Source organism: Haemaphysalis longicornis, unplaced genomic scaffold (assembly GCF_048455015.1).
Source record: "Haemaphysalis longicornis isolate Haplotype H1 unplaced genomic scaffold, Haemaphysalis longicornis Haplotype H1 scaffold_9, whole genome shotgun sequence".
In the NCBI taxonomy this organism is placed as follows: Eukaryota; Metazoa; Arthropoda; class Arachnida; order Ixodida; family Ixodidae; genus Haemaphysalis; species Haemaphysalis longicornis.
The window spans coordinates 79,784,892-79,807,728 of NW_027526460.1; the positions used below are offsets into that span (position 1 = coordinate 79,784,892).

A 22,837-nucleotide genomic window follows, 5' to 3' on the forward strand; every position below is an offset into this window, starting at 1 on the left:
GCATTGAGCAGTAATTTTTGGCTGAGGTACTTTGCGACCACCGATCTAAATACTGGATGTGTTGGGTGACTACGTGCTGGAAGCATTTAAGATTTCAAAAAAGTTGAAAAAAGTGTCGCAGGGCCCCTTTAAAAAAGGCGTCCGTACTTTCTAAGCTGAAATATTTGCCCGCATAAAGACAACGTTGCTCAAACGACAAAAAATTTTAGTGCGGTACTCTTCCCAGCTGCGATGCCACAGTGATCAGAGCGCAATTAATTTTGGAGAAAACGTCTAGGGCATGTGCGAGCTTTTTGTCAGCAACGGCCGCAGTGCATGGTGGTCAGGCCCGGAGGTCTCGACGGAAGCGTCTGGCCGTCCGACTGCTTCTCGGTGGCTCTTCGACAGATTTAGGCAGCGTGAGTCAACGACGCGGACGGGTAGGGCGGTTGGCCCAGTCGTTGCATAATTTAGTGGTCGGAGCAGTTGCAGTCCAGTGCCCGGGGCTCCACGGAGGCCAAGTAGTGATGGGGCTCCCCGTTGCAATCTGCGCGGTCGAGAGGAAATTGATTCGTAGAAATGAATACTTCGAACTCATAACAAGACCTGGGAAGTTATGGGGTACACCCAGCGTAAAGGGAAGACGTGAGGGTAAATGGAAGTACATGATAAAAAAAATTTGCGTAGCTTGCACTATTGGCGCAAGGCTGGAGAAGCAGCAGAGCTGGCGGCCCCTCTCCCTTACTGGGAGACCCGGCTGTTGGACCTCACATTTATTTCCGAACTTGCCGCTGAAATTTCTTCATGACTGGCAGGACCGGATCGTTTCGTCCGCAGGCTTTCACATCTCTTACGAAGTGGACCGCGTTAGCACGCGCTGCAACCCGCGGCCAAGTCTAATGCCCGCGCTACGATCCAAAGGAAATGCTTTGCGCTCGGAGTATGATGATAACTCAATCGGACAGACGTTGGTTTGATAACGCGAGGGACCTCGGTTGTATTCTGACCACCGGAAACATTTTTGCCTTTCCAATTGGCTGCACATGCTATTATTCCCCGCTGCTGCTGACGCTGTACCCATTGGACCTTTTGGGTTCACCGACGGTTAGGTTGCCGGTTTCACGGCGTAAAGATCCCGGGTTCGATTCGCGGGACCTACATAACCCCATTTCTTTCTTGAGGTTTCGAGGTGAAGGCACAGAGCTCGGCCTAAACAGCTTCGCTATTAGATGCAACGCATCTCATGCTCGTCCCTCTGTCCTTCCTGCGTCTGTCCGGCGTTGTCCGCACAGCTGCGCCTTAAAACCAAGCCAAAGAGTGTTCCCAACTAAATGAACGCGGGGGATGCCGGTTATTATACACAGATTTTGCCTGAAATGTACCTGCAGTTATCTTTGCGCTAACTAACGGGCAGATCTATCACAAGCGCCAGTGGTTCACGAGATTTAAACGGTTATGACTATTTAAACTGCGTGGTCTTCGAAGCCTCAGTGTGACTCCCTGATGCCGGTACCGAAGGCTCTACTTGGGTACGTTATCTCGCTGCGCTGCCTGATTCTGGCTGTCGCATCGACAGTTAGGTTAGACGGCGAGGCGAGCCCATAAAGGGCTCTGCACTTAAATATCTGTGCGAAGGAAAGTTTGACATCCACCTCAACGCAAGCGTACGGCTACAAAGGTGCATTGTGGTGGACCTCAAACTTTCCTTCGCAAAAACTTACTCCACCTTGGGGATTTTCCCTGTATCTGTTGAAAAAATACCTGTGGTTTAAAGAAACCCGGCAACACTTTTTCAAGTTTTTTTTGGAATCTTAAACGCCTGCAGGACGTACTCAGCAAACACATCCAGTACTTGGATTCATCATCATAAGCCACAATGGTTGTGTCCACTGCAAGGCAATAGCCTCTCCCAAAGATCTCTAGTTTCGCCTATGTAGTGCTAGCTGAGTCCATGGTTTTTTTTCCAAAATTTTCGGAGCTGATCTCATCGAGTCCTCGACCGACCCCTATGGCATTTGCAGTCTATTGGCAGTCACTCTGTTGAACGGATGGTCCACCTGCTGTCGCTCAAACGTATTACGTGACTCGCCCGTGCCAATCTCCTTTGCTTAATTTGAACTAGAATCTCCTTCACCTTTGTCTGTTCTTTAACCCATGCGACTGTTTTCCTATCCCTGAGCGTGACCCCTACTATTGCACGTTCCATGGCCCGTTGGGCCGATCTAAGTTTCCTCTCAGGTCGTTCGGTGAGACCTCAAATTCTGCACCGTAAATCATTACTGGAAGAACGCATTGATTAAATACTAGCTTTTTGAGTCACAGACGAAGCCGACAAGACAGGATATCTTTATTCTTACAAAAAGCAGCACACTCCGGGTGATTTGTCTTTCATGGTTTGGATCAGCACCTACGACTTTCCCAATTTATACATGTTCGCCCACTGTTTCCAAGACTTCATTGCCTATCTTAAAGATATGTGTCTTGGCGTAATGATTGGACGATGCCTTGAATTTTTGTGTTTGTTTTTAAGCCTTCTGACGAACTTTCGGAGCACAATTCGCAGAGCAGGCGATGCAAATCCATCTTCTCTGACTGAACAGGACAATGTCGTCTGCAAACCTTATGTGCCTGAAATATTCTCCATCGATTCGTACCCAGGTCTTTCTCTATTTAATTCCTGAACACGCCCTCCAGACAGGCTGTAAATAATCGTGGCGATATTGTTTCCTCTTGCCGGGCAACCCTTTGTATAGGAAATTGACAAGTTCTGTGATGCAGACGAAAAGTTCCCGTGCATCAGTCGTATACATCTTTGAGCAGTAGACGCTGAGATCACGTAACGCCTTTATTACTACTGAAGTGGCCACTGAGTCAAATGCATTTTCATAATCTTCAATTAGTTTGAGTGTTCACAAAGTACCTCAGCCAAAACTTACGACTCTATGCCCCCATCAGATAACTTTAAAACTTGCTCAAAAGATTTTTCGCTCTTTCCTGGTCTTGAAGTTCTTCGACGGCCCGAATTACGTCACTGAAGCCATGTAGCTGCTGTTGGTCGGTTTCCTTTCAGTTGCTGCAATGAACGCTTTTCGATAGCCACTTTAAAAAGAAGGCGGATCTGGTGCGACGAGCAAATCATGCAGTGCCGTCCCGTGCTGGCGATAACTATGGCTTTCGCAGTGCTTCCAGACGCGAAGGGAAGAATTAAAGCGCTATCGAAAGTGTTGCAGGGTCCCTTTAAAGTTCATCAACCCTCCTCAGCATGAACGAGGGGAAGATAACCATACACTGAGTAGACCTGAGGCCTGTAAGCGACAGGCTGCAGCACCCAAGCGGCGCGCGTGTCGTATGTGCCAAGGGCGTACCTTGTGGGGGCGGGGCGTTCTGGGCGTGCCTGGGGCTCAGGAAGCTGAAGAAGCTGAGCGCGATGACGACCAGGCTGAGGAAGAGGATCATGCCGATGCGCAGGAGGATGCCCATGACCCGCAAGATGCGGCTCCCGCCCAGCATCGCGACCACCCGGGCAAGCTGCATCCTGCTCCTCCTGATGTTGTTGTTGTTGTTGTTGCGCCTTTAGGTATGGCACATACCCAATCAGGGGATCGGCCAATCAACAGAGGATGGTTAAAATGAATGGAATTCTTATCTAATCACGGGACGCTTAGGAAAGATAATTTAGACCGTTTGGAAAAAGTTTTGAGAGAAAAAAAAATCCTGAAAAATCAAAGCGAGGGTGACCAATCGTAATCATAAAGAGAATCGTTTTGAATTTTCAATGTAGCGCAGGAGGGCAGAGCGTATACATCCCGGCGGCAGAACCCCGTTTCGGATGCCCCGAACGATAGTATAGCCAGCACTGTTAGGGATATCCCCAACCTGTAAAGCGGCACCTCCAGGGACTGACGTCTCAGTCGGGAAAAACGTCGGCATGTTAAAAGGTAGTGTTCAACAGACTCGTCTTCGTTGCAATAGCTGCACAGAGCTGTTGGCGCCAGACGAGACCTGTATAAATACATGTTTAACTTGGGTTCTGGACAACGTAAGGCTGTAATAACCACCTCTAAGTTGCGTGAAGGGCACCATTCAGGTTACCATGAGAATTTAAGATGATTAAAATCTCTTAATGATAATAAAATCGATTCTTGCTGTACTTGGAGTTTCAGCATCCTACGGTACCTAGCTGCTGTTATTAAAGGTGTCGGCTCTACGACGTCTACTACAGGCCCAGAAAGTGCTATCCTTGCTAGAGAGTCGGCAGTCTCGTTGAATGTGATCCCTGCATGACCAGGAACCCAAAGAAGGTTAATTTCAGTGAAGTGAGGTGGCAGGAGTGACCGAAACGTCCGCAGAAGGGGAGTGTCTTTAGGGGAAGAAAGTGCTAAGCATACAGAAAAAGAATCGGAAATTATCATTGGAGATGTAATTGAAACATCCAGATTTCGTAGCGCCAGGACAATTACCAAGCATTCCGCGAAGAATATGGGGATAAAATCACCCAGACGAACCGAAAAGGTCCAGTTAAGGGAAGGGGAAAATATTCCTATACCGGATTTTTCTTCTCGTTGAGAGGCATCTGTATATATTATAGCCTCTGGCTGCATGGAGGCCAAATAATCTTCGAGGAGACGATTGAGCAGCCGGGCTGGTAAAAGTTGAGCATTTTTTGGGAAAAATGTACCTGAAATTGATAGAAATGCCTTCTTCTTCCTCATCCTCATCTGCCTCCAGCAGCCTCCAGCCGGGGGTTGTCACTCGCAAGGACGCTGAGCGATGTGCCACGCGTCTTGTGTTATGGCTAAATATGTGGCTGGCTGTGTTAAGTGAAGGCTGTTTTTCGAGTGCACTCGAGAGCACTCCACTAAACCGACGACGCCCGCTACCGTTTCCATGGAAAATGCGGCGCCTGGCAGCGTATAGGCATTTCCTAGTTAGCACAGCCAGGTGGCGCATGGCGCCATTTAGGGGCATGTTGGAAGCTATGTCCACACTACGGGAGCAAGCGGTTCTGAGCGCTTAAATTGAGGGCCACAAGCACGTGGGCATAGCTGCAATACTTTGGTGCACCACTCAATACCTACAGGCGGCCTACTGAATTTGGAAGCTGGAAACAGAGGGCACAAGAGTGCAGACAACTAGGTGGGGTGGGAAGGATTTGTCGATGCTTGCACGAGCTACTGTGCGCAATGTATGTCTTGTAGCCAAAGTGTTCTATGTCCTTCAGGTGCTATTTTCTGCTCAGAAGATACACAGAGTGTTTGCTGTTTTTACTTGGGATCGACTGGGGAGCAGACCAGCCGCTCGAACCTGTCCGCTGGGTTCGAAAAGGAGACTTGGGGCTCTTCCATCTGTTCCTGAAGCAGATTGTGTCCAGGTTTTGTTGCTTAAGGGATCAGAATAATCCTTTTCTACATACTGTCATTCAAGTGCGCCTTCGTGATCACATACCTGAATTTGTTGTGTCCTCTTTTGGGGCTAGACGAGCGAGTCTGTGTGGTTTCATGCGGGAAGTTGTATGGGGGTTCAAATTATTGAGAGTGCGCTTTGCGATAAAGTACTTGAGCAGTGTAACACGCGAAAAGTTGTATAAGGACCTCATTGATGTTATGCTACCCATTCCCCTATACACGTCTATGTATGCAGTGGCGAGGGAAGATGATGTGCTTAAGAGGGTAAAGAGAATGCCCGTGCGTGCCTCCGTTAAAAGTTTCTTTTTTCTGCTCCACAGTGGCACTCTTCCTGCAAAGCCATAGCTTCAGGAGAAAAGATTAGACATACCTTGGAACATTAACGGTCGCACAAGCTTAAAGCCGGAAACTATTGACCATATTTTTCTGGTCTCCTCAGACGCGAGATTTCACTGGGACATCTTGCAACGTACTGTCAAAAAGGACCTGCCCATAAACCCTTTCGGATGATACAGGAGGCGTGCCATTCGACATGTTTATGTTGATCAGCATGCACAGCTTGTGGCGCACAAGGATGGCGGACAGGCATGTCGATCCCTATGTGCGGCCCGCCAGAGAGTATTTCATTGAGAGTATGGTCAACATACGTGAAGTATACAGAGCGCTAAGCGAACCACCTGAATGGTTACCAATGCTAGATAACCTTGTTCAGCTGAAGAGATTTTAAACTTGTATTATCGCAAAGGTGGCGAATGTTATGAAATCATTGTAACCTGGTTTTTCGTTTGCGATGAACAGTAATAAAGAAAAGAGCTCTCGTAGTGTAGTAGTTCCGCTCCTGCGAAACGAACATCCGAACCCGGGTTCAAATCCCGTTACCGCTTTTTTTCATGTTTCAAGGGTTTGTCATATTTGAATATTAACATTTGTTATGCGGCATACAAATAATTATTACCTCTTTATGCATTACAAACGGAATTTGGGATATTTGCGTTGACTTTTGGTCAGTTTCAGCTACTGATTCTTGTACGTTTTTGTTGGTTTAGTCCTTTTAGGTCGGTTTCGGCTATTTCTGTTGAATATTTTTCAACGCCATGGTTTTTAACCATTGTAAGTCCGTTTTGGCTGTTATTTATTTCTGTTCTGGTGGTTTTGCATGCTTTAGGTACGTTTATGCAATGATAGCACCACCATAACAAGCTCAGATGACGGCTGGCTGTACTGACTAGGAAATGCATACACGCAGCCGGGGTTGTCATTCGCATGGACGCAGAGCTATGTGCCGCACGTCTTGTGTTTGGTCTAAATATGTGTCAGGCTGCATTAAATGAAGGCTATTTCTCGAGTGCTGTACGGTACTGTAAGCACTCCACTAAAGCGACGGCCACCAGCGTTTCGATGTAAAAATGCTGCGCCTGGCACTACCTCTTCCCTCCATTAACGCAGCATACCGTAAAGTAACCTTGCCTAACCTAACCAATAAAAAATATTTTAAAACACTGATAACTAACCTAAAAGATGATAATGATAATTAAAAATTAAGTTGTGAGAAATTAAAGAAGGCAAGAGCTGGAGTCGAACCACGGCCCTCAGTAACTGAGAGCTATGACGTTACCTCTACACCACAATGGCAGGCACTGTGGTTTATGTCAGCCCAGTCTTAAAAATTCCAATGTCATGACTCATCAGACGCCACTTTAGGCATGGCTGTAGCGCTGAGGTGGAGTGCTTTCGGACGGTCCTCTAGACGCTCCGTTTAATGAAACAGAAGCCTGGCGGCGTCCTTCACGTGACATGATAGGGAAATGACCACCTTCCTGAAGCTTAAGTAACGGTTTAAGTATAGTGAGTGGGTTGCAATCCCGGTAGTGGTTACAGTTCATTCAGATAAGAAGACTGTTTCGCCCTAACGTCACTAGCGTAGAATAATCTTCCTTGATCTACAATGTTTTGGATGTGAATCGACGCTTCGACAACCACCCGCGCCGAAAGATAAAAAGCCTGCAGAGCAGACGCCGCGGTATTACTATCGCCGACGCTCGTTAGCGCACGTCACTTTGCTGACTGCTGCTTCGCCGCCTGTGTATTCTTTGAGTTGTTAGGGGAGCACAAGTTCGCTCCAATAAACGTCATTTCATTGAAGACAACTGCATCGACTTTGGCTTCGTGACAATATATTTATTGACTAATGTCTGCAACTGCTTACTTGATAAGCCCTTTGTTATGAATTTATTAACCCTATGCACGCATGTCCGGTTTCGTGAGAGAGAGGGTGGTAGACGTTTATTTGAGGGAACGGTGATGGTTGAACAATCAGTCGGTGGGGTTTGGTGACGTCAGTCGAAGTACAGTTGGGCCTTGCCTGCAGCCATGGTACGGCTGACCACAAGGATCTGGTCAGCATTGTTAGATCTGGTTAGGAGGCCCTCTCATGGCTTGGGAGAAGTGCTGGAATGGGGGCTGAGAGATAAGATGTGCAGACAAGTTCACACCATGTGGCAGCAGGGTTTGTAGAGCGGTCGAATTGACAGTGTGTGCAAGGGGGGTATAAATGTAGGGGACATACAGTTGAGGAGGAGAGCATAGTAGTAGGTGTTTGTAAACAACAGCAGGGGAATGCTTCCTTCTTGATTGTTACGCTTGTTCAGCGAGCTTGTGTTTTGCCGTGCGACTACTATGCCATGTGGTGGCGCTCTAAATCGCGAACGCAGCATACCGGTGCTGATTGAATCAAAATAAACATCAAGTAGCCTGCTAAAACATCAAGCTTACAATTTATATTAGCCGCTTGATAAAAAAAAATTCCCCGCATTTCCCCGAGGGGAAGAATGTGAAAGTGCGAATGCACGAGTTGAATTTGTGCGGTTCGGTAATGTTCGCGAAAGAGAGATCACACACACACACACAACTACAAAGAAAGATGCATTTATTCACAGACACCTATTTGTGTTGTCGTTGATTGCTAGAGTGGATCTCAGCTTTGAAATTTCGTGTCAGTACTCCTTTAAGCGGGTGCATTAGCCCTTCTCAAGCCCGATTCCTGGCCAATCCCCCACGTGGGTATGTGCCATGTCAGCAGGAACAACAACAAGAATGAGCCATGGGGACGCGGCCAGGCAGCGCGCGCCCATCTCCCCCCGTTGCTAGGGAAGACGAGGAGCGCGCGCACCCGCAGCTGTTGCTATGCGGACTACGGCGGCGGACGATTCAGGCTCGCTTAAGAAGTGCATTCGCACTTAAAAATGAGAAAGACGACGACCGGTAGGGGGTGATGAGAATTTAGGATGGAAAGGTGCCAGCCTTCTCGAATCGGGAGCATTTGGCTTCTCTCAAATCAGACGTATACAAACCAGCATCTGACTTGCATTGATAATATTGATAGTTTCCGCCCCTGCTTGGATCAAAGAACAATGGCCATCGGTGCTTCACCGGAAATTACGAACACGGACCACAGCCAAATCGACAGTGCGCTGGGAACTTGAGTGGCCCGCCCACTACGGGGTGTGAGTTCTTGCTGCTGCGCATGATGACGATGATTTATTTATTTACTTATTTATTCAGGTACCCCTAAAGGCCCCCCTCAGTAGGGTATTTATTACATGGGGGGGGGGCATTCACATACAACAAACAAACAAAACGTGAATGGATGCTAACAAAATCATAAATTATAAATATAGAAAATGATAATGACTATGATGGTACCCTCAAAATTATAACACGAACCCGCTAGGGGGGATTGACCAGGGCTTAATCGATTATTGTACCTCGACAGGACTTTAAAATACTCCTTTATTTCCAAAAGAATGCTGTGAAATGAAGTTTTGTTTCAATTAAAATTCTAATTACTAATTAATTACGTATTCTTTTGCAATTCAATCGACCTGCAGCTTAACGGTAAGCTCGAATACTATTATATATGTATCCCTCTTTCCTATTTCTGTTGTTGCTGCTGCTGTTGTCGTAATCGTTCCTCTAGGATTTGCGAGTTGGTGGTTTGTATGGTGTGCAAGAAGTAGAAGATCCGGAGGTATAGCGTGCCTTTCGCCCAGGACCGGCATGATCATCATCAGTAGCAGTAGCATCCTCATTCATTACGAACGATGGCCGCTCGCCGGTCGACGGGGCCAGCCGGCCTGCGCAACGCCGGAGGCCGTGGCGGCCTGCTTATCCGGCCGCCGGTGTCGCTGGGCGACGGAGAAGGCCAGCCAACGGTGAGCCGCTGGGCCATGGCGGTCTGCGAGGAGTTCGTGCACAAGATGTACCGAGCCCTGCGCGGCGCCGTGGCCCTCATCACCGCCTTCTGGATTACGGACCGCGGCGATAAGCCGCAGCCCAACGCCGAGGCTTCAACCTCCCGATCGCAGCAGCAGCACGCCAGGCTGCTCGGCCCCGTCGACGCAAGCCGCAAGCAAAATTCCAACGTGACCGTAGCCAAGCCGGTCAAGCGGTCCTCTCGCCAAGGGCTGGGTCCGGAAGCATACACTGCCCCTGGTATGGTCTTTTCATCTTTACTAAGCATGTTGCTGGCTTAGTCATCGTTTAGCACTACTCCTTTTCCCAGTCAAAAAACACAACAAAAAATACGACAGGACATTCTTTAGTAGGTACAACAGAAATGTCTGTCGTGCGACAGACATAATATAGTTCTACAACAGAGATTCCGCTCGCACAACAAACCATCCTGCAGTCCCAACAGAGACCCCTGTTCTACGACAGATATTCCTGTTGTACAACAGACATTTCTGTTGTGCGACAGAAATTTTTGTTGGGTTTTTCGACATCGAATTATCATTAGCACAAACAGTCACAGACGTTTACCACCGGTCTCTGCTTCCGCTAGCGCTAAGCGAACCTGTGTGTGTCTTATAAAGGCTTCTGGTGCGTGTTTGCATCCGAATGTGGGCGTTCGCATATGGCACAGCCGGCCTGATGAGATCACTCATGCCACCTCAGTACTTGCCGAGGAATCCTTCCCACATTATACAAGAGAATTCATGTTACTGCAGACAGCAAAATCCTGCATAGAAGCAAGCGAATCGCACCAAATATGTTTCTGGTCGGAATAACACGCAGTGCTCGGCCACTGCAGGCGTTGTTTTGTGAGGCGACCAATGAACACACGAGCAACGCGAAACGAAGAAAAAAAATCAGATGTGTGTAAAGAAGAATTTCCCCAAGAAATACTGAAACAGGTTGTTTCAAACGAACAAACCTCATGCAAGGTGTTTCCCACAATCAGTGCTACTGTTCGGGACAGAAGATTCGATTGGTAGGCCTGTAAAGTACATGATAATTGTTTATGTCGATTGCCTCGCTCGTATAGTATCCTGTTTGATTACACAATTAGCCCCTGGTGCCATTCTTCTTTTTTTACGAGTAAACGTTAAACGCTCTGTCTAACGCAAGGAGCTATCATATTTGGTCTTTAAGCAGAAAAGAAATGACCCCTCTGTTTTCTCTGCTCTCGAGCTTCATTTTCGGCATCCCTTGCTTTTCCCTCGCAGCCCGAAGGCGAGTTCCTGAACCGCCATCCAATTCTCCCGCCTCACGGATGGTCCCGACGGCAGCAACCCTAACCACCCCGTCGAGGCGGAACAGCGTGACGAGGCGAATGCCAGCACCGCCGACGACGGCGACCACCACTCCCCTCGTGCAGGCGAGGTCCGGGGAAAACAGAACCACCTGGCATTCGCGCTGCAAGCTCACTTCGTCCAGGTTGACCTCCCCCAAGGCGAGCGCCTCGGCCCCGACTCCGACGTCACCCAAAAATTCCTGCCCGGCGCCCGTGTCGTGTTCCAGTGACGCGTTGACCATGACCGTTCCAGAGGAAAGCATGAAGTCAGTCCCCGCGTCGGACTTCGGTCGATTGTATAATCAGACGGTGGATCTGTTCAACGCCGTGGTTTTGGTGTTGAAGCTGCTGGCGGGTTTGACCGCTTCCCTGGTTTTCTGCGTGGTGAGAGGGTCTGTGGCGCGCATTTCCAACACTGTAGCTAGATGCGTCTTCACCGCTTTGTTGTTGATCTAATTCCTGGGTTGTCGTGACTTGGATAAGTTTTGTCCTACCCCGCTTAAATCGTCAGTGCTACTTCGCTTCTGGCCTAACATAATAAATTCCCTATCATTAACTTAAGATGAAATAAATAAGATGAAATAAATCTGTCTTGTTTTGTAAGAGCGCGTTGGTTGACTGCAGAAAAAAAGCACGAAAGATGAAATCTGGTTAAAGGGGAATCGCTGAAAGGCAATTTCCGCCTGAAGGGGCCAGCTGTTATGCTGTTATTTAACTTTTTATTCCCGATGTAAGAACACTCTCCATAAACAGAACGGAGATTTCTGACGTCAGAGTAAACAGAACACAACACAGACGGATGTAATCTGTACACAGATTCAATGTTACCAACACAATTTTTTAACAAGAAGAGGATAAACATTCCTACCAGCGTAACGTTGCGAACATGGCCGGTTTTAAAGGAGTACTGACACGAACTTTTTGAGTTATTTTTCCGCGACTATAAGTGCCTACGAGCCCACTAATCATAGAATGGCCCATTAGACTGTCGAATGTAGCATAAATAATTGCTTAGAGCTCCGTTTATTAGTAACAGTTTACGTTTGTGTAAGCGAACACCGAGGCAGCCGCAATGACGGGAAGGCGCACTCGACGTCGCTGTTCTTTTAGCACCCCATCCGATTCCGTCTGGGCGCGCACGCGCCACAGACAGGCCCCACTGGCAGAAATCGCACGTGACGTAAGTCCCAAAAACTGTGACGTGTGCGCACGGCGGAATACCGCGCGTCAACAGCCCCGCGGCCGCCTAGATACGTCACGGGAACCCTGACGTCAGCTGTTTGGGTCAAAGCGCAGATGCGTCATTTCCGTGGCGGATATGACGTCAGTTAAACCTTGGGACATCGCGGCATAAAACACTTTAGTGTTCAAATATAAAACCCGAAAATTCACAACCCGATGTATAACGTACTCTTTAGTACTAAAAGTTGCTTCCCGGCAAGAATGCCTGTGTGGAGGGGTGCACTCTCTACAGGCCGCTTGCTCCGTTGTACTGGCGTCACTTTCGTGACGGATATGAGTTCATCGAAATCTTTGTACATCCGGAGATAAAACACTTTCATGCTAATATCTTCCGCTGAAAGGTTACGGTTTAAACTTCTTATGGTGCATCTTTATATTCAAAGGAAGTATTTTACATAGTTAGTGAGCTTTGAAAGTTCGTGTAAGTGCTCCTTTAGCACAAAACAAAATGGCCTCGTATCTGCTCACTTACTGCAAATGTCGCATAAATACGGTGGTCTTCTGCCGCCCTGCCAGCTAAATGCCTCTCTCCAGCACTCCCCTCTCCCGCTCTTGCCTTGCCCTCTCTCTCCTCCCACCTTAAACACGGTGGAGGTCTAATCAAGCCAATTGAATTTTCCCGCGTTTAAGTGTCCCCGCGCCATGCATTGGAACCTTTCGTTACTGTGGAACTTCTTGACCCCTATCTTTTCCGAAACTGTTGGGTACGTGGGACAATGTACGCATCCAAACGAAAGCCGTCCTTGCCTTAAGGGAGTTTTTTCAAGTGACAAAAATCTGCGAACACTATTAAATGCGTGCACATTCCTCTGAATGGGTGTGGAAACACACAAGGGTGTTATGTACATTGGCGAAATTATCTGTGTCGCATCATGGATATTGTTTGTATATAGATGTATATAGGTTTTTTTTACTATATTCCGCTGCTGTAAGGAATCCTGTATATATATATATATATATATATATATATATATATATATATATATATATATATATATATATATATATATATATATATATATATATATATATAAATGTGTGTGTGTGTGTGTGTGTGTGTGTGTGTGTGTGTGCTTATGTACTATACAGAGCAAGTTGTTACTGAGTGCGCATGCGATCTTTCAGCCACTGCTGTCTCAATGTACTTAATCTAACCTTGCGGTACCTTAGGGCAAGTAATGTACCTTTTATGAACTCCAATGCCTGAAGTAGCCAGCTCCTGTTTGGGTTCCACTTGCGCGCTTGATCGTTCCACTTGCGCGCTTGATAACAGCAATGGCAGCAGCGGCTCCCGCGCCTTCAAAACGAGCGGTTGGCTGAAGCGTGCGCCTCTGGAGAAGCTCGCGGGATGGGCGTGCGAGGCGTGGGCCACGATCTCATCGACCATAGTTCAACGTTCGTTCAGAAGTGTGGCATCGCGAACACGCTTGACGACACCAAAGACGAGATGTTGTGGTCAGCGGAGAGCAACGAGGAGTGAGATTACTTCGAGAAAAAAAATGGCCCGTTTCTTTCGCATTCGTTTTTCTTGCTCACAAAGTTCTGTGCGCGTTACAATCGGAGGTGCAAGTTTTTTCGGTTTTTTCGCCAGGAAAATCGTCTGCGCGTTAGAATCGGGGGCGCGTTACAATCGGGTAATTACGGTATATTAGATGCGAAGCACCTCATGCTCGGGGCTGTGTCCCTCCCTCCCTCCCTTGTCCGCCGTCCGCACTCTACTGGGCGCGCGCGTCTCTTCAGCCTCGTCAGCGTTTGGCCTGACGTCAGCGAAGTACACTATAAAAAGAAATAGTTAGGCGGCACCCGGTTTCGATCCCACGACTCTCTGGCCGCAACGGGAGGTACGTGGTGCTCTTCCCACTGCGCTACAAATCGAAACGGGAGCATGTGCTAAGAACGCGCTTTACGTCCTTCACTTATTCAAACTACTTCAAGAAGCTACTGATACAACGAAGGCACGCGAAGCTGAACGTCAACGGAAACGACGAACTGAAAACTTTAGAGGAGGATGTTGAATTTCCCACGGGAAAGCTGTGGCGGGAAGCGCCACGCGCCTTGCAGCTCAACCAGAGAAGAGGACTAAGAGGGCGGGCATCGAGGTGGGAGCGTGAGCACGCACTAAAGAAGGACGAGAACCAGGAGGTGTTCGATCAGGTAACGCCGGTGTCGGTCTCTTCGCTGTCCCTACATGTCTCTACATTTCTCTGTCTCTACATGGTGGTTCACACTACGTTCCCATTCGTGCTCCGATAAATGAAGCAACATAACGGCAACACAATGGAACCTACACTGAACCCCATGATGCTTCGCATCCTCCTCATGGTTCCCCACGGGAAGATGATGTAATTTTTTTCTACCCTTTTCTTTTTTCGGTAAAATCGTCACCCTCGCTGGGCAATCGTCCATCTCTCTAACCGTCAAACCATACAGGTAGTCCTAAGAACGGCAGCATACGCGTTACGTACGCATTATACGCTAACAGCTTTCCCTGCTATATCTATTACAGTTAACCCTGGATAGAACTAAGTTGACAAAAATTCGCATTTTTTTTTATTTACATGCACGTTTTCGTTACATGCAGGTTTCGAGTTAAGGCTCGCGGGAATGAAGCAGAAACGAAACTAATATGATAGGCATCCGTGATGCCGAATTCACCCTTGTTCAAGGATATATTTCACTGTAAAAAAAACTGCGTGATTTGCGCTTCCTGCTACTACGGGGAACCCGAATACACAAACGTAACTAAGTATCACCTTTCCTTTTTGGTACCTCGGTGCCTCAACGCGTTAAAAGAACCAAACTTATGCTGAAAGTGCGCCTCTCCGCGAACGTCATGCTGTTTTCTGCAGTCAAAATTGTTGAAGGTATGCTATCTGGGACCCTGTACCGGGCGGTGACCTTCTCCTTTCTCGCCGGCGGAGAGGGCATTTAAAATTGCGAGCTTATCTTGAAAACACAAATTGTTTCGTATTCAGGCAGCAGAAGTCATCCGCGAACGCGCACCACAGATATCAGGGGATACACGCGACTACACGCCGACAGGCAGGGCCAGCACTTAGTCGACACAGCACTCACACGTGAAAACGCACGAAAGATCGCGGTGCCGGCGAAATTCGCTAAATTAGCGCATTTTGTCACCCGATTTTTCAGGAAAAGGACAAGAAACCTTGACTCGCCAGCGTACCGAATTCGTTACATCCTGGTTAACCATCACAACTCCTTCGTTACATAGAGGTCACAAACACACGAGCTCATTGAAGGTGGAAATGGGAAACTGAAAAACTTCGTGAAATCCAGGAATTCGTTAGATAGATGTCTAAATGTACTATTTGTATCTGTTATAAAAAGTCGAATTTCTCCGCCCTACCGTCCTGAAAAATCGACGATTATAACAGGACCCGCGGCACTCGCTTTCTTTGCACTGATGACACGTTTGGCTGTGGAAGGTCAGAGAAAGGAAAGGATGTGTGTACAGCGATATCGACCTTTTGGTGTTTTGCTTATTCGATTTATCTTCATTTGCGCGTACTGTGTTTTCACGAGAGATGGTACAAGGTTGTTCGGTCGATATCCTTAACATTGACGAACATTTTAAATGTAGCTCCTTGCGCACAGGGAAGACATATCTGAAGCTATGTTTTAGATACAAAATTTTAACTTCATCAAAGAAATTCCCCTAGTCGAGTGGGGTCACTGGCGCGTTAAACAGCTCGCGGAACATTTGAAACTTTTACCACTCTAAAACAAAACCTACTGCAGTTATCGCCAAGTTATTTTTATATGAAGACGTTGCATACTGTTAAATCATTTCGCGTGTTCCTGTTTGGCGTGCAGATAATTTTTGTTAATAAAAATTCCCGTGCCAATCTTAGTGTCAGTTATCGTTTATGTGGTCAAGATGGTTTGATTTCAAAAGCGCACTTTACGTCAGCTAGGTAACGCACAGTGAAATGTGCCACCACGTTCTTAAATGCTGCAACAGCACTCCAGTTCTTCTATTTCCTCTTCTAGAACGAAACGCATTGAAATTCATTCATTTCGGACTGGTCCGCACACGCTTAGAGCATTTTCGAAGTCTATACCACTGTACCTCTTGTCCATAATTCGGGCAACGCGCCAACAATTCGTGCGCTCTGAAAGAGGTGGCATGGAGGCAATAGAAAACTAACTCCCTTGTGTTTCATTTTTCAGTGCCTCAAAATATTGGCCGCTGGAGTGATACTCGTCACCGCCAAGATGTTCGTTTCAATTTTTTTTGCGGCAAGATTTACGCAGATTCTAAGGTTCGCGCAATGTAAAAGAGATGGCGTTAGTTGCTTTTAGCAGCACTACAAAACGGGACCTACATTTTGGTCAGTTATCCACCCAGGCCTGAAAAGAATGCTACGGATTAAAAAATTGCTTTTCTTGTTTCCTTACAAAATTGATATGATGAAATTCGTCGTGGTACTGTAATGCTCAAGTAATATTCCAAACCAGACACAAACACCTTACTAAAGTTCACAAGTTCGTATAAACCGCACTAAAAGACAGACTACAAAGGAACACAGACACAGCGTAATTGAGGAACAAATACATTTATTCGGAGAATAGTACACACAATTAGAATGCAAAGTTTATTAGTCCGATGGCTGACGATTAACAGGCGGGTTTTACACGGGTTTAGATATTTCCCAAATAAAAACCAAAGTTCATCTAGTCTCGCGGCAAACAACTAGGCACAGTTGTTTCAGAATGGGTTAAATCTGTCCAATGTAAAAACCAATGTTTATTCAGTCTCACCGCAAACCACTAGGCCCAGTTCCGTTTGACACGAGGTTAGATTTGTCCAAAATAAAAACTAAAGTTCATCGAGTCTCGCGGCAAACAACTACGCACAGTTCTGTTACACACGTCATTACATTTTTCCAAAATAAAACCTAAAGTTCATTCAGTCTCGTGGCAAACCACTAGGCAGAGTTCTGTTTTACAGGGGGTTAGATTTGTCCAAAATAAAAACGAAAGTTCATCTAGTGTCGCTCCAAACAACTAGGCACAGTTGTTTCACACGAAGTTACATTTGTCAAAAATAAAAACCGAAGTTCATGTATTCCTGCGGAGAGCGAATGGCACACTTCTGTTGCACACGGGGTTAGACTTGAGGCGGTGAAGTGGGCACTCCTCAGATGCGGTAGATGCGTCGCGCGTTGTCCCGTGTCACAGCGATGATATCTTGCACGGCGATGTTCCTCAGGCGGGACAGGTGCGTGGCCACGTGGATCACCATTCCGGGGTGGGAGTGCCTCAGCCTCCTGGACTCCTGGGCGACAAAGTACAAGAAGACGTAGATGTAAATAAATCCACGGAAAAGGCAAATTTTGCACACGCGCAAGGACACAAAAATATGATCTCTACCCCGAGTCGTAGTCACTTTGATATTTCTGCTAGAACCTGCCTCCAAGTTTACACAAACTAAATTAATTATTGTTCTGTAATGGAAGATTGGGAGAGCTACTGCAATATTCAGGACAACAAACAGCGCAAAACAACGAAACACAAGAACCAGGGTACGGGGAGACAAAGTGACTACCTTTGCCTTGTTTACTGATTTTGAAGCTGTTAAGCAATATATGCAAACAAACCTTTCTTTGCCTCCACTAGCTGTACTCGACCGGCTTGTGCGCTCCGGTCACCTGCTTACTTGATTTAAATACAGCACACTACGTATTTTTCTTTGGTAAGACACCTGTAGTCGAATGCTTTCTGTAAACTCCATGCAGTGTCTAGAATCGCATGGCTTCATAACTCTACCTAGTATGGCCGTTCTGTGAAAAGCAAGCTTTTCGCTCAAAGTACCTTTTGAGGCAGGAAGTATGGCGAGTCCGTCTCTAGCAGCAGCCTGTTCAGAGGAATCTTGCGCGCAACCTCGGCGAGCGGCTTCCCGCTGACGTGCTCGAACGTCACCAATGGTGTGAGACCCAGGCACAGGTTAGGGAAGGCGTCCAGCCACTCCTGTGCCTCCTTCCAGCCACGGGTGAAGCAGTGCCGGTGGATCGGGTAGTCCTCGGGAAGCATCTGGGCCCAAAGATCAAGTGGGCCACAATTTAGTGGCAACGCTACGGACATCGTAGACGCCACAGGTGTACGAAACATTCTAAACTTCAATTGCCGAAACGAGGATAAAAGGAAGTACCGCACCTTAAATGGTTACAGTGCGCTCAAGGCTGCACTGTACATCTCGTACCCTACCGCGATGTTAGACCCTCATAATACTGAGTGCCCTGCTTGTAACTAACAAAACTCGCTACGGAAATCCCCGGAAAATATGACTTTCTACGTTACAGGGCCCTGAACTTTTACGCGAGCCCTTCTTAGAGCAGTAGCTTCCCATTATTCAATATTAACAAGGAAGTTCGGACAAGCCCCTCCCCCAATAATTATTTTCCATGACGCTGAAGTATCATGCTTACGTGCGCAACGGGAACACAGTGAATGTCTCATTATACTGCAAGCAAAGGGTACCGCCATGTTGGGCTTCAAGGGGATAATGAAGGGAATACACAAGAAGGTATACAACCATTCATTTGCGTTACTGACCAACTGATTAGCTGCACATTGTGTACAGACCTCTAATAAACTGGAAAAACCAAGATCGTAAACGCGATCACATAGTACCACGTAGGAAATCTATTTCGCCCTAATACATTACACAAGCCAGCGTTAGGAAAATTTCAACATCACAAGTGCTTTCTCCACATTTTTCCGCTGTGTAATCATGTCTTAGAAAACAGGAGCTCTACAAGTAAAGCAAATACTAAAATAAATAAGAGAGTGAGAAGGATAAGTGCGAACACAACACTCGTTATCGACATAGTTCCCACCATGACATGAAGCTGTCATGACCACGTACTTGTTTCATGATCCTGAGTGTGTCTTGAGTCGAATCGCGAGAGTGGATCACCAGGGGCAGCTTTCGCCTCAGCGCCAGCTCGAGCTGTCTCCGGAAGACCCGGTGCTGCTGGGTGTGGTCGCCGTTGTTTCTGCACAAGAGGTTTTAACAATACGCATTCATGAGTTAAACAACTCAGGACGTAATGTGGTGGCACAAGAAAAATAACCTGCAGAGCGCAAGTAGGAAAGTATACACGGTAATTCATATTCCAGACATGCCTACCGAAGGCTCACGCTATTACACCCTCCTGCCGCCCCATCCAAAAATTACGCCTTGCGTAGTGCTCAGGCGAATGCTTTCACACATATACGGAATTTATGCTTACATACATTAAACCAAAACCACTAAAAAGAAATTCGACAGCGGATAAAAACATGATAAATGGTAGACGTCTTCAGCGACATGTATACAACGGCACTATGCTCGCGCAGGAGTTATAATGGAAATATGGGGACTATCATTTGTGAAGACACAACGCACTACGTCTTTTTTGAAGGAAAAAATTTCTACCGAAGCTGTAAAAGCAGCAGCACTTACTTCTGTGAGTAGTCGAGGCCAATCTCGCCCAGGGAAACCACGCTGGGATGGCTGAGAGCGCGAAGGAGGTTCTCATCCACCTCGCAGTCGTACTCGCGGGCCATGTGCGGGTGGCAGCCGTACGCTCCGTACACGCCGTCTTCGTCGAGCAGGGGGTTCCTCACGGCGTACTGCAGGAAACAACACATAAACGTTAAGCTGATTTTCTTCGACATGAACGCTGAGTTCCTCGAAAGAGGCTACCTTGGTTGCGAATGCTGAAGCAGACACATTCCAATACAACGTGTCTGAAGGAGTTACGAAGTACTCATCACTTATAACGGCAAATTTTAAAGGAATTCCCAAACAAATCTAGACGACAGAAGGTATTCACAGACGCTTTTTTTATCTTCGAAGTAACCGCGCTGCAAAAAAAGTTGAGGTGACAGACGAATGTTGGAAATTCAAAAGGATGGTTTTGTTATCACCACTGGTGTTGCAAGGAAGTTGCTAGAGATAGATGTCATCTGGCAACAACCCCATTCGCACAAACCTATAACCTGCCGCACTTTCTTCGTCCACAGCGGTCGCTCCCGAATACACACAAGGTAAAGATCGCAGATACGAGAAGCTTCCTTACTTAGCAACACATTATAGACAACAATAACGGCGTGATAAAAGATGATGAGGGGATTTGGAAAAGATGCAAATTTTGTCAACATAGTGAAACGAGCCTAAGGGTGTTTTTAATGAGCGACAAGCAAGGTACTATTGATCCTAGCATAAATTAATGTAGCTACAGTTCGATAAAAGTAATTTACTGCAGAAAAAAAGCGATTGTATGGCTTGCAAAAACAGAAAGGAATGTGTGAAAGTATAGGAAGTAAACCAATTAATTCCGTCATATAGAGCCAACGAAACCCCAGATATCTGTTAATCTACAGAAGGTTTATTCATGCATATGCGTGAGAAGAAAACATCACGTCATCGGAACTACGGAGGCGACCAAACAAGAAAAAGTCGGTAGTGAAAAAATCGAGTCACCAGCGACTTACCTGTTTGAACGAGGCCGGGTTGCAGAAGTTCGCCACGCAGCCCTCGTAGCAGTCCGGGTAAGTGTCGCGATGCTTGACACGGAACTGGCCGTAGGTGCCGCGGTGGCCCACCCTGTCGAAGATGAAGTCCAGGTGGCAGTGCGTGTCCACCAGGCCCGCCACCTTCCCCAAGCCCTGGTTGAAGAGCGAGTACGGCCACATCTTGGCAGGCGTCATGGCGACGGAAGACTTTGTCAATGACACTTGCGATGGCGTGGCCGAGGCGCTGGACTGCTGTACGCACGAGCTTTGGCTCCACTGGACCACCGTATGTAGAGGAGGGATGAGCCTCTTGGTGCTCGGGAGCAGCGTGTCTGAAGCATTGTCGGAATGCTTTTCTTGGTAGCGGGATCCGGCATGTTCTGCCGACGGCGTCTCGGAATACGACCGGACGATTCCGTGGGAAGTTGGTACAGATAAATTTCGGTGGCCTGGGGAAAGCGGAGACGGGTGGTCCACTGGCCCGCCGCTCAATGTCTTGAAAGCTGGGGAGATCGAAGCTGCCGTCACTGCCATGTCCGAGGTCGAGACGTCTTGGCGAGGAGGTGGCGTAAGGTGGCTTTTAGGGCCCCCGAGATTTTGGGTTGCAGGGCTATCTCCGCGTTGACGGAAGTGGCTTGGGGACAAGACCTTCGCGCCTGGAGGGCAGCTGTCCTGTTGGACCTTGAAGTGGCTGGGGCACAGAAACTTCACGTCGGTGGTGCAGTTCTCAGGCTGGGTCTTGAAGTGGCTTGGTAAGAGAATTTTCGCGTTGGTGCTGCAGTCTGCCCTTTGGCGTTTGAAGTGGGTAGTTGACAGCGACTTTATGTCGGGGGTGCAGTTCTCCTGTGGGCGTTTGAAGTGGCTCGGTGACAGGGCCATGACGTCGGGTTGCCGTGCGTACTTTCACTGCGGAGCGACTCAGGAGTCGTCTGTGCCCTGCAGGAAGAGGCAACTGTTTCACATCGCGCGGAGGGTAGAAAATATGTACTAAATGTGTAGCTACAAACGAGAAAACCGTGCCGCAGGCGTCAGTGGCGAGGTAAAATCTGCCTACGTGAAACCGCAAAACGAAGTGGCCAATGCCCGCGTAATGCAGTGGCAGAAAATGTTGAAGTGACAGACGAGGTAGAAGGTGCATTTCACCCTATTTCGCAATTAGAATAGGTATACATTAATCAACTGCAATTGCGTGTAGAAGGACCTATAAGAATTAAGCTGAGCAGTTGGAACGCACCCAACGTAACCCGACACGCTATACTAAACACCTATAACTGCCGCAGAAATAAAGAGACGGTACAGGCGAATGCTGTGTGCTCTAGCCATGAACAACTAGACTGTCGTGCTTAACATGTAATGTACCTGACCACACAGCTTAAAAAAAAATAAGAATTGCAGCTACAAATATTTCGCTACTCGCAACCGGTCAAGATGCGGTGACCATTAGCAACCGACGAAAAGTAACCTAACCACGGTTGAACAATTTATGTTACTCTATTTACTCCCTAAACCGAAAAAATGCACTCCCAGTTCCTAAATATCAATTACAGCAGTAGTAAATATGTGGAACAATACTGTATGTCAGTTAAAGCAACAAAGCATGTACTCACCGACCACCCGTGTGGCGACAGCGTCCGAGGAGATTGCAAGGCCGCACAAAGCTTTTCAGAAACACCTCACGCACAGAATAGAATACTTCGTGACGTTGCGGACAACGTGCGAGCAAGGTCTGGGAGCCTGTTGTTTGGGGAACGCTGGAGATGCGAGGCCCCGCCCTCCATGTGTCTCCTCACCCTTTTCCCCTCCCACCCATATACTCATGCCTAGACACGTGGCGGGTGACTAACTCCCTTTGTGTGCCCGTACCTTCGTTCACCACCCACGGCATGATAAGGAAGCGGGAAAAAATATGGGTGCCGCTGGGTGCCAGGTGGTCGGATTTTCGCAGATGACCACAATTTTAAGTTGATGTTGGGTTTCTGGGTCGTCGGCTTTACGAAAAGCATACCGAAGAGAAACATATTGGTTCTCGTTCCTCAGTGTAAACACTACATTGCTGCCCGAGCAATGTACTTTCCTAATATTTGAACAAGAACTTGAACTTCCGCAAATTGGAAGC

General features: G+C 47.4%; 1 protein-coding gene across 1 annotated transcript; it reads right to left on the bottom strand.

Moving 5' to 3' along the window:
* Positions 1–17,305: 17,305 nt before the first annotated feature.
* LOC144153925 (3'-5' RNA nuclease TATDN2-like) lies at positions 17,306–21,028 on the bottom strand. The gene is made up of 5 exons (XM_077685699.1): positions 20,690–21,028; positions 19,667–19,825; positions 19,088–19,217; positions 18,034–18,252; positions 17,306–17,497 (listed from the first exon to the last, which is right to left on the bottom strand). Exons 1-5 carry the CDS (start codon positions 20,914–20,916, stop codon positions 17,360–17,362), a joined length of 873 nt encoding a protein of 290 aa, XP_077541825.1. The 5' UTR covers positions 20,917–21,028; the 3' UTR covers positions 17,306–17,359.
* Between the last annotated feature and the right edge of the window lie 1,809 nt (positions 21,029–22,837).

What these genes read in the sequence shown, in the direction of transcription:
- LOC144153925 (XM_077685699.1), bottom strand. Translation starts at nt 20,916, where the DNA reads ATGACGCCTGCCAAGATGTGGCCGTACTCGCTCTTCAACCAGGGCTTG. An exon ending in TTCAAACAGGTAAGTCGCTG is followed by an intron (nt 19,826 to 20,689) that starts GTGACTCGATTT and finishes GTACGCCGTGAG; the next exon opens with GAACCCCCTGCTCGACGAAG. An exon ending in CACTCAGGATCATGAAACAA is followed by an intron (nt 18,253 to 19,087) that starts GTACGTGGTCAT and finishes CTTTGGGCCCAG; the next exon opens with ATGCTTCCCGAGGACTACCC.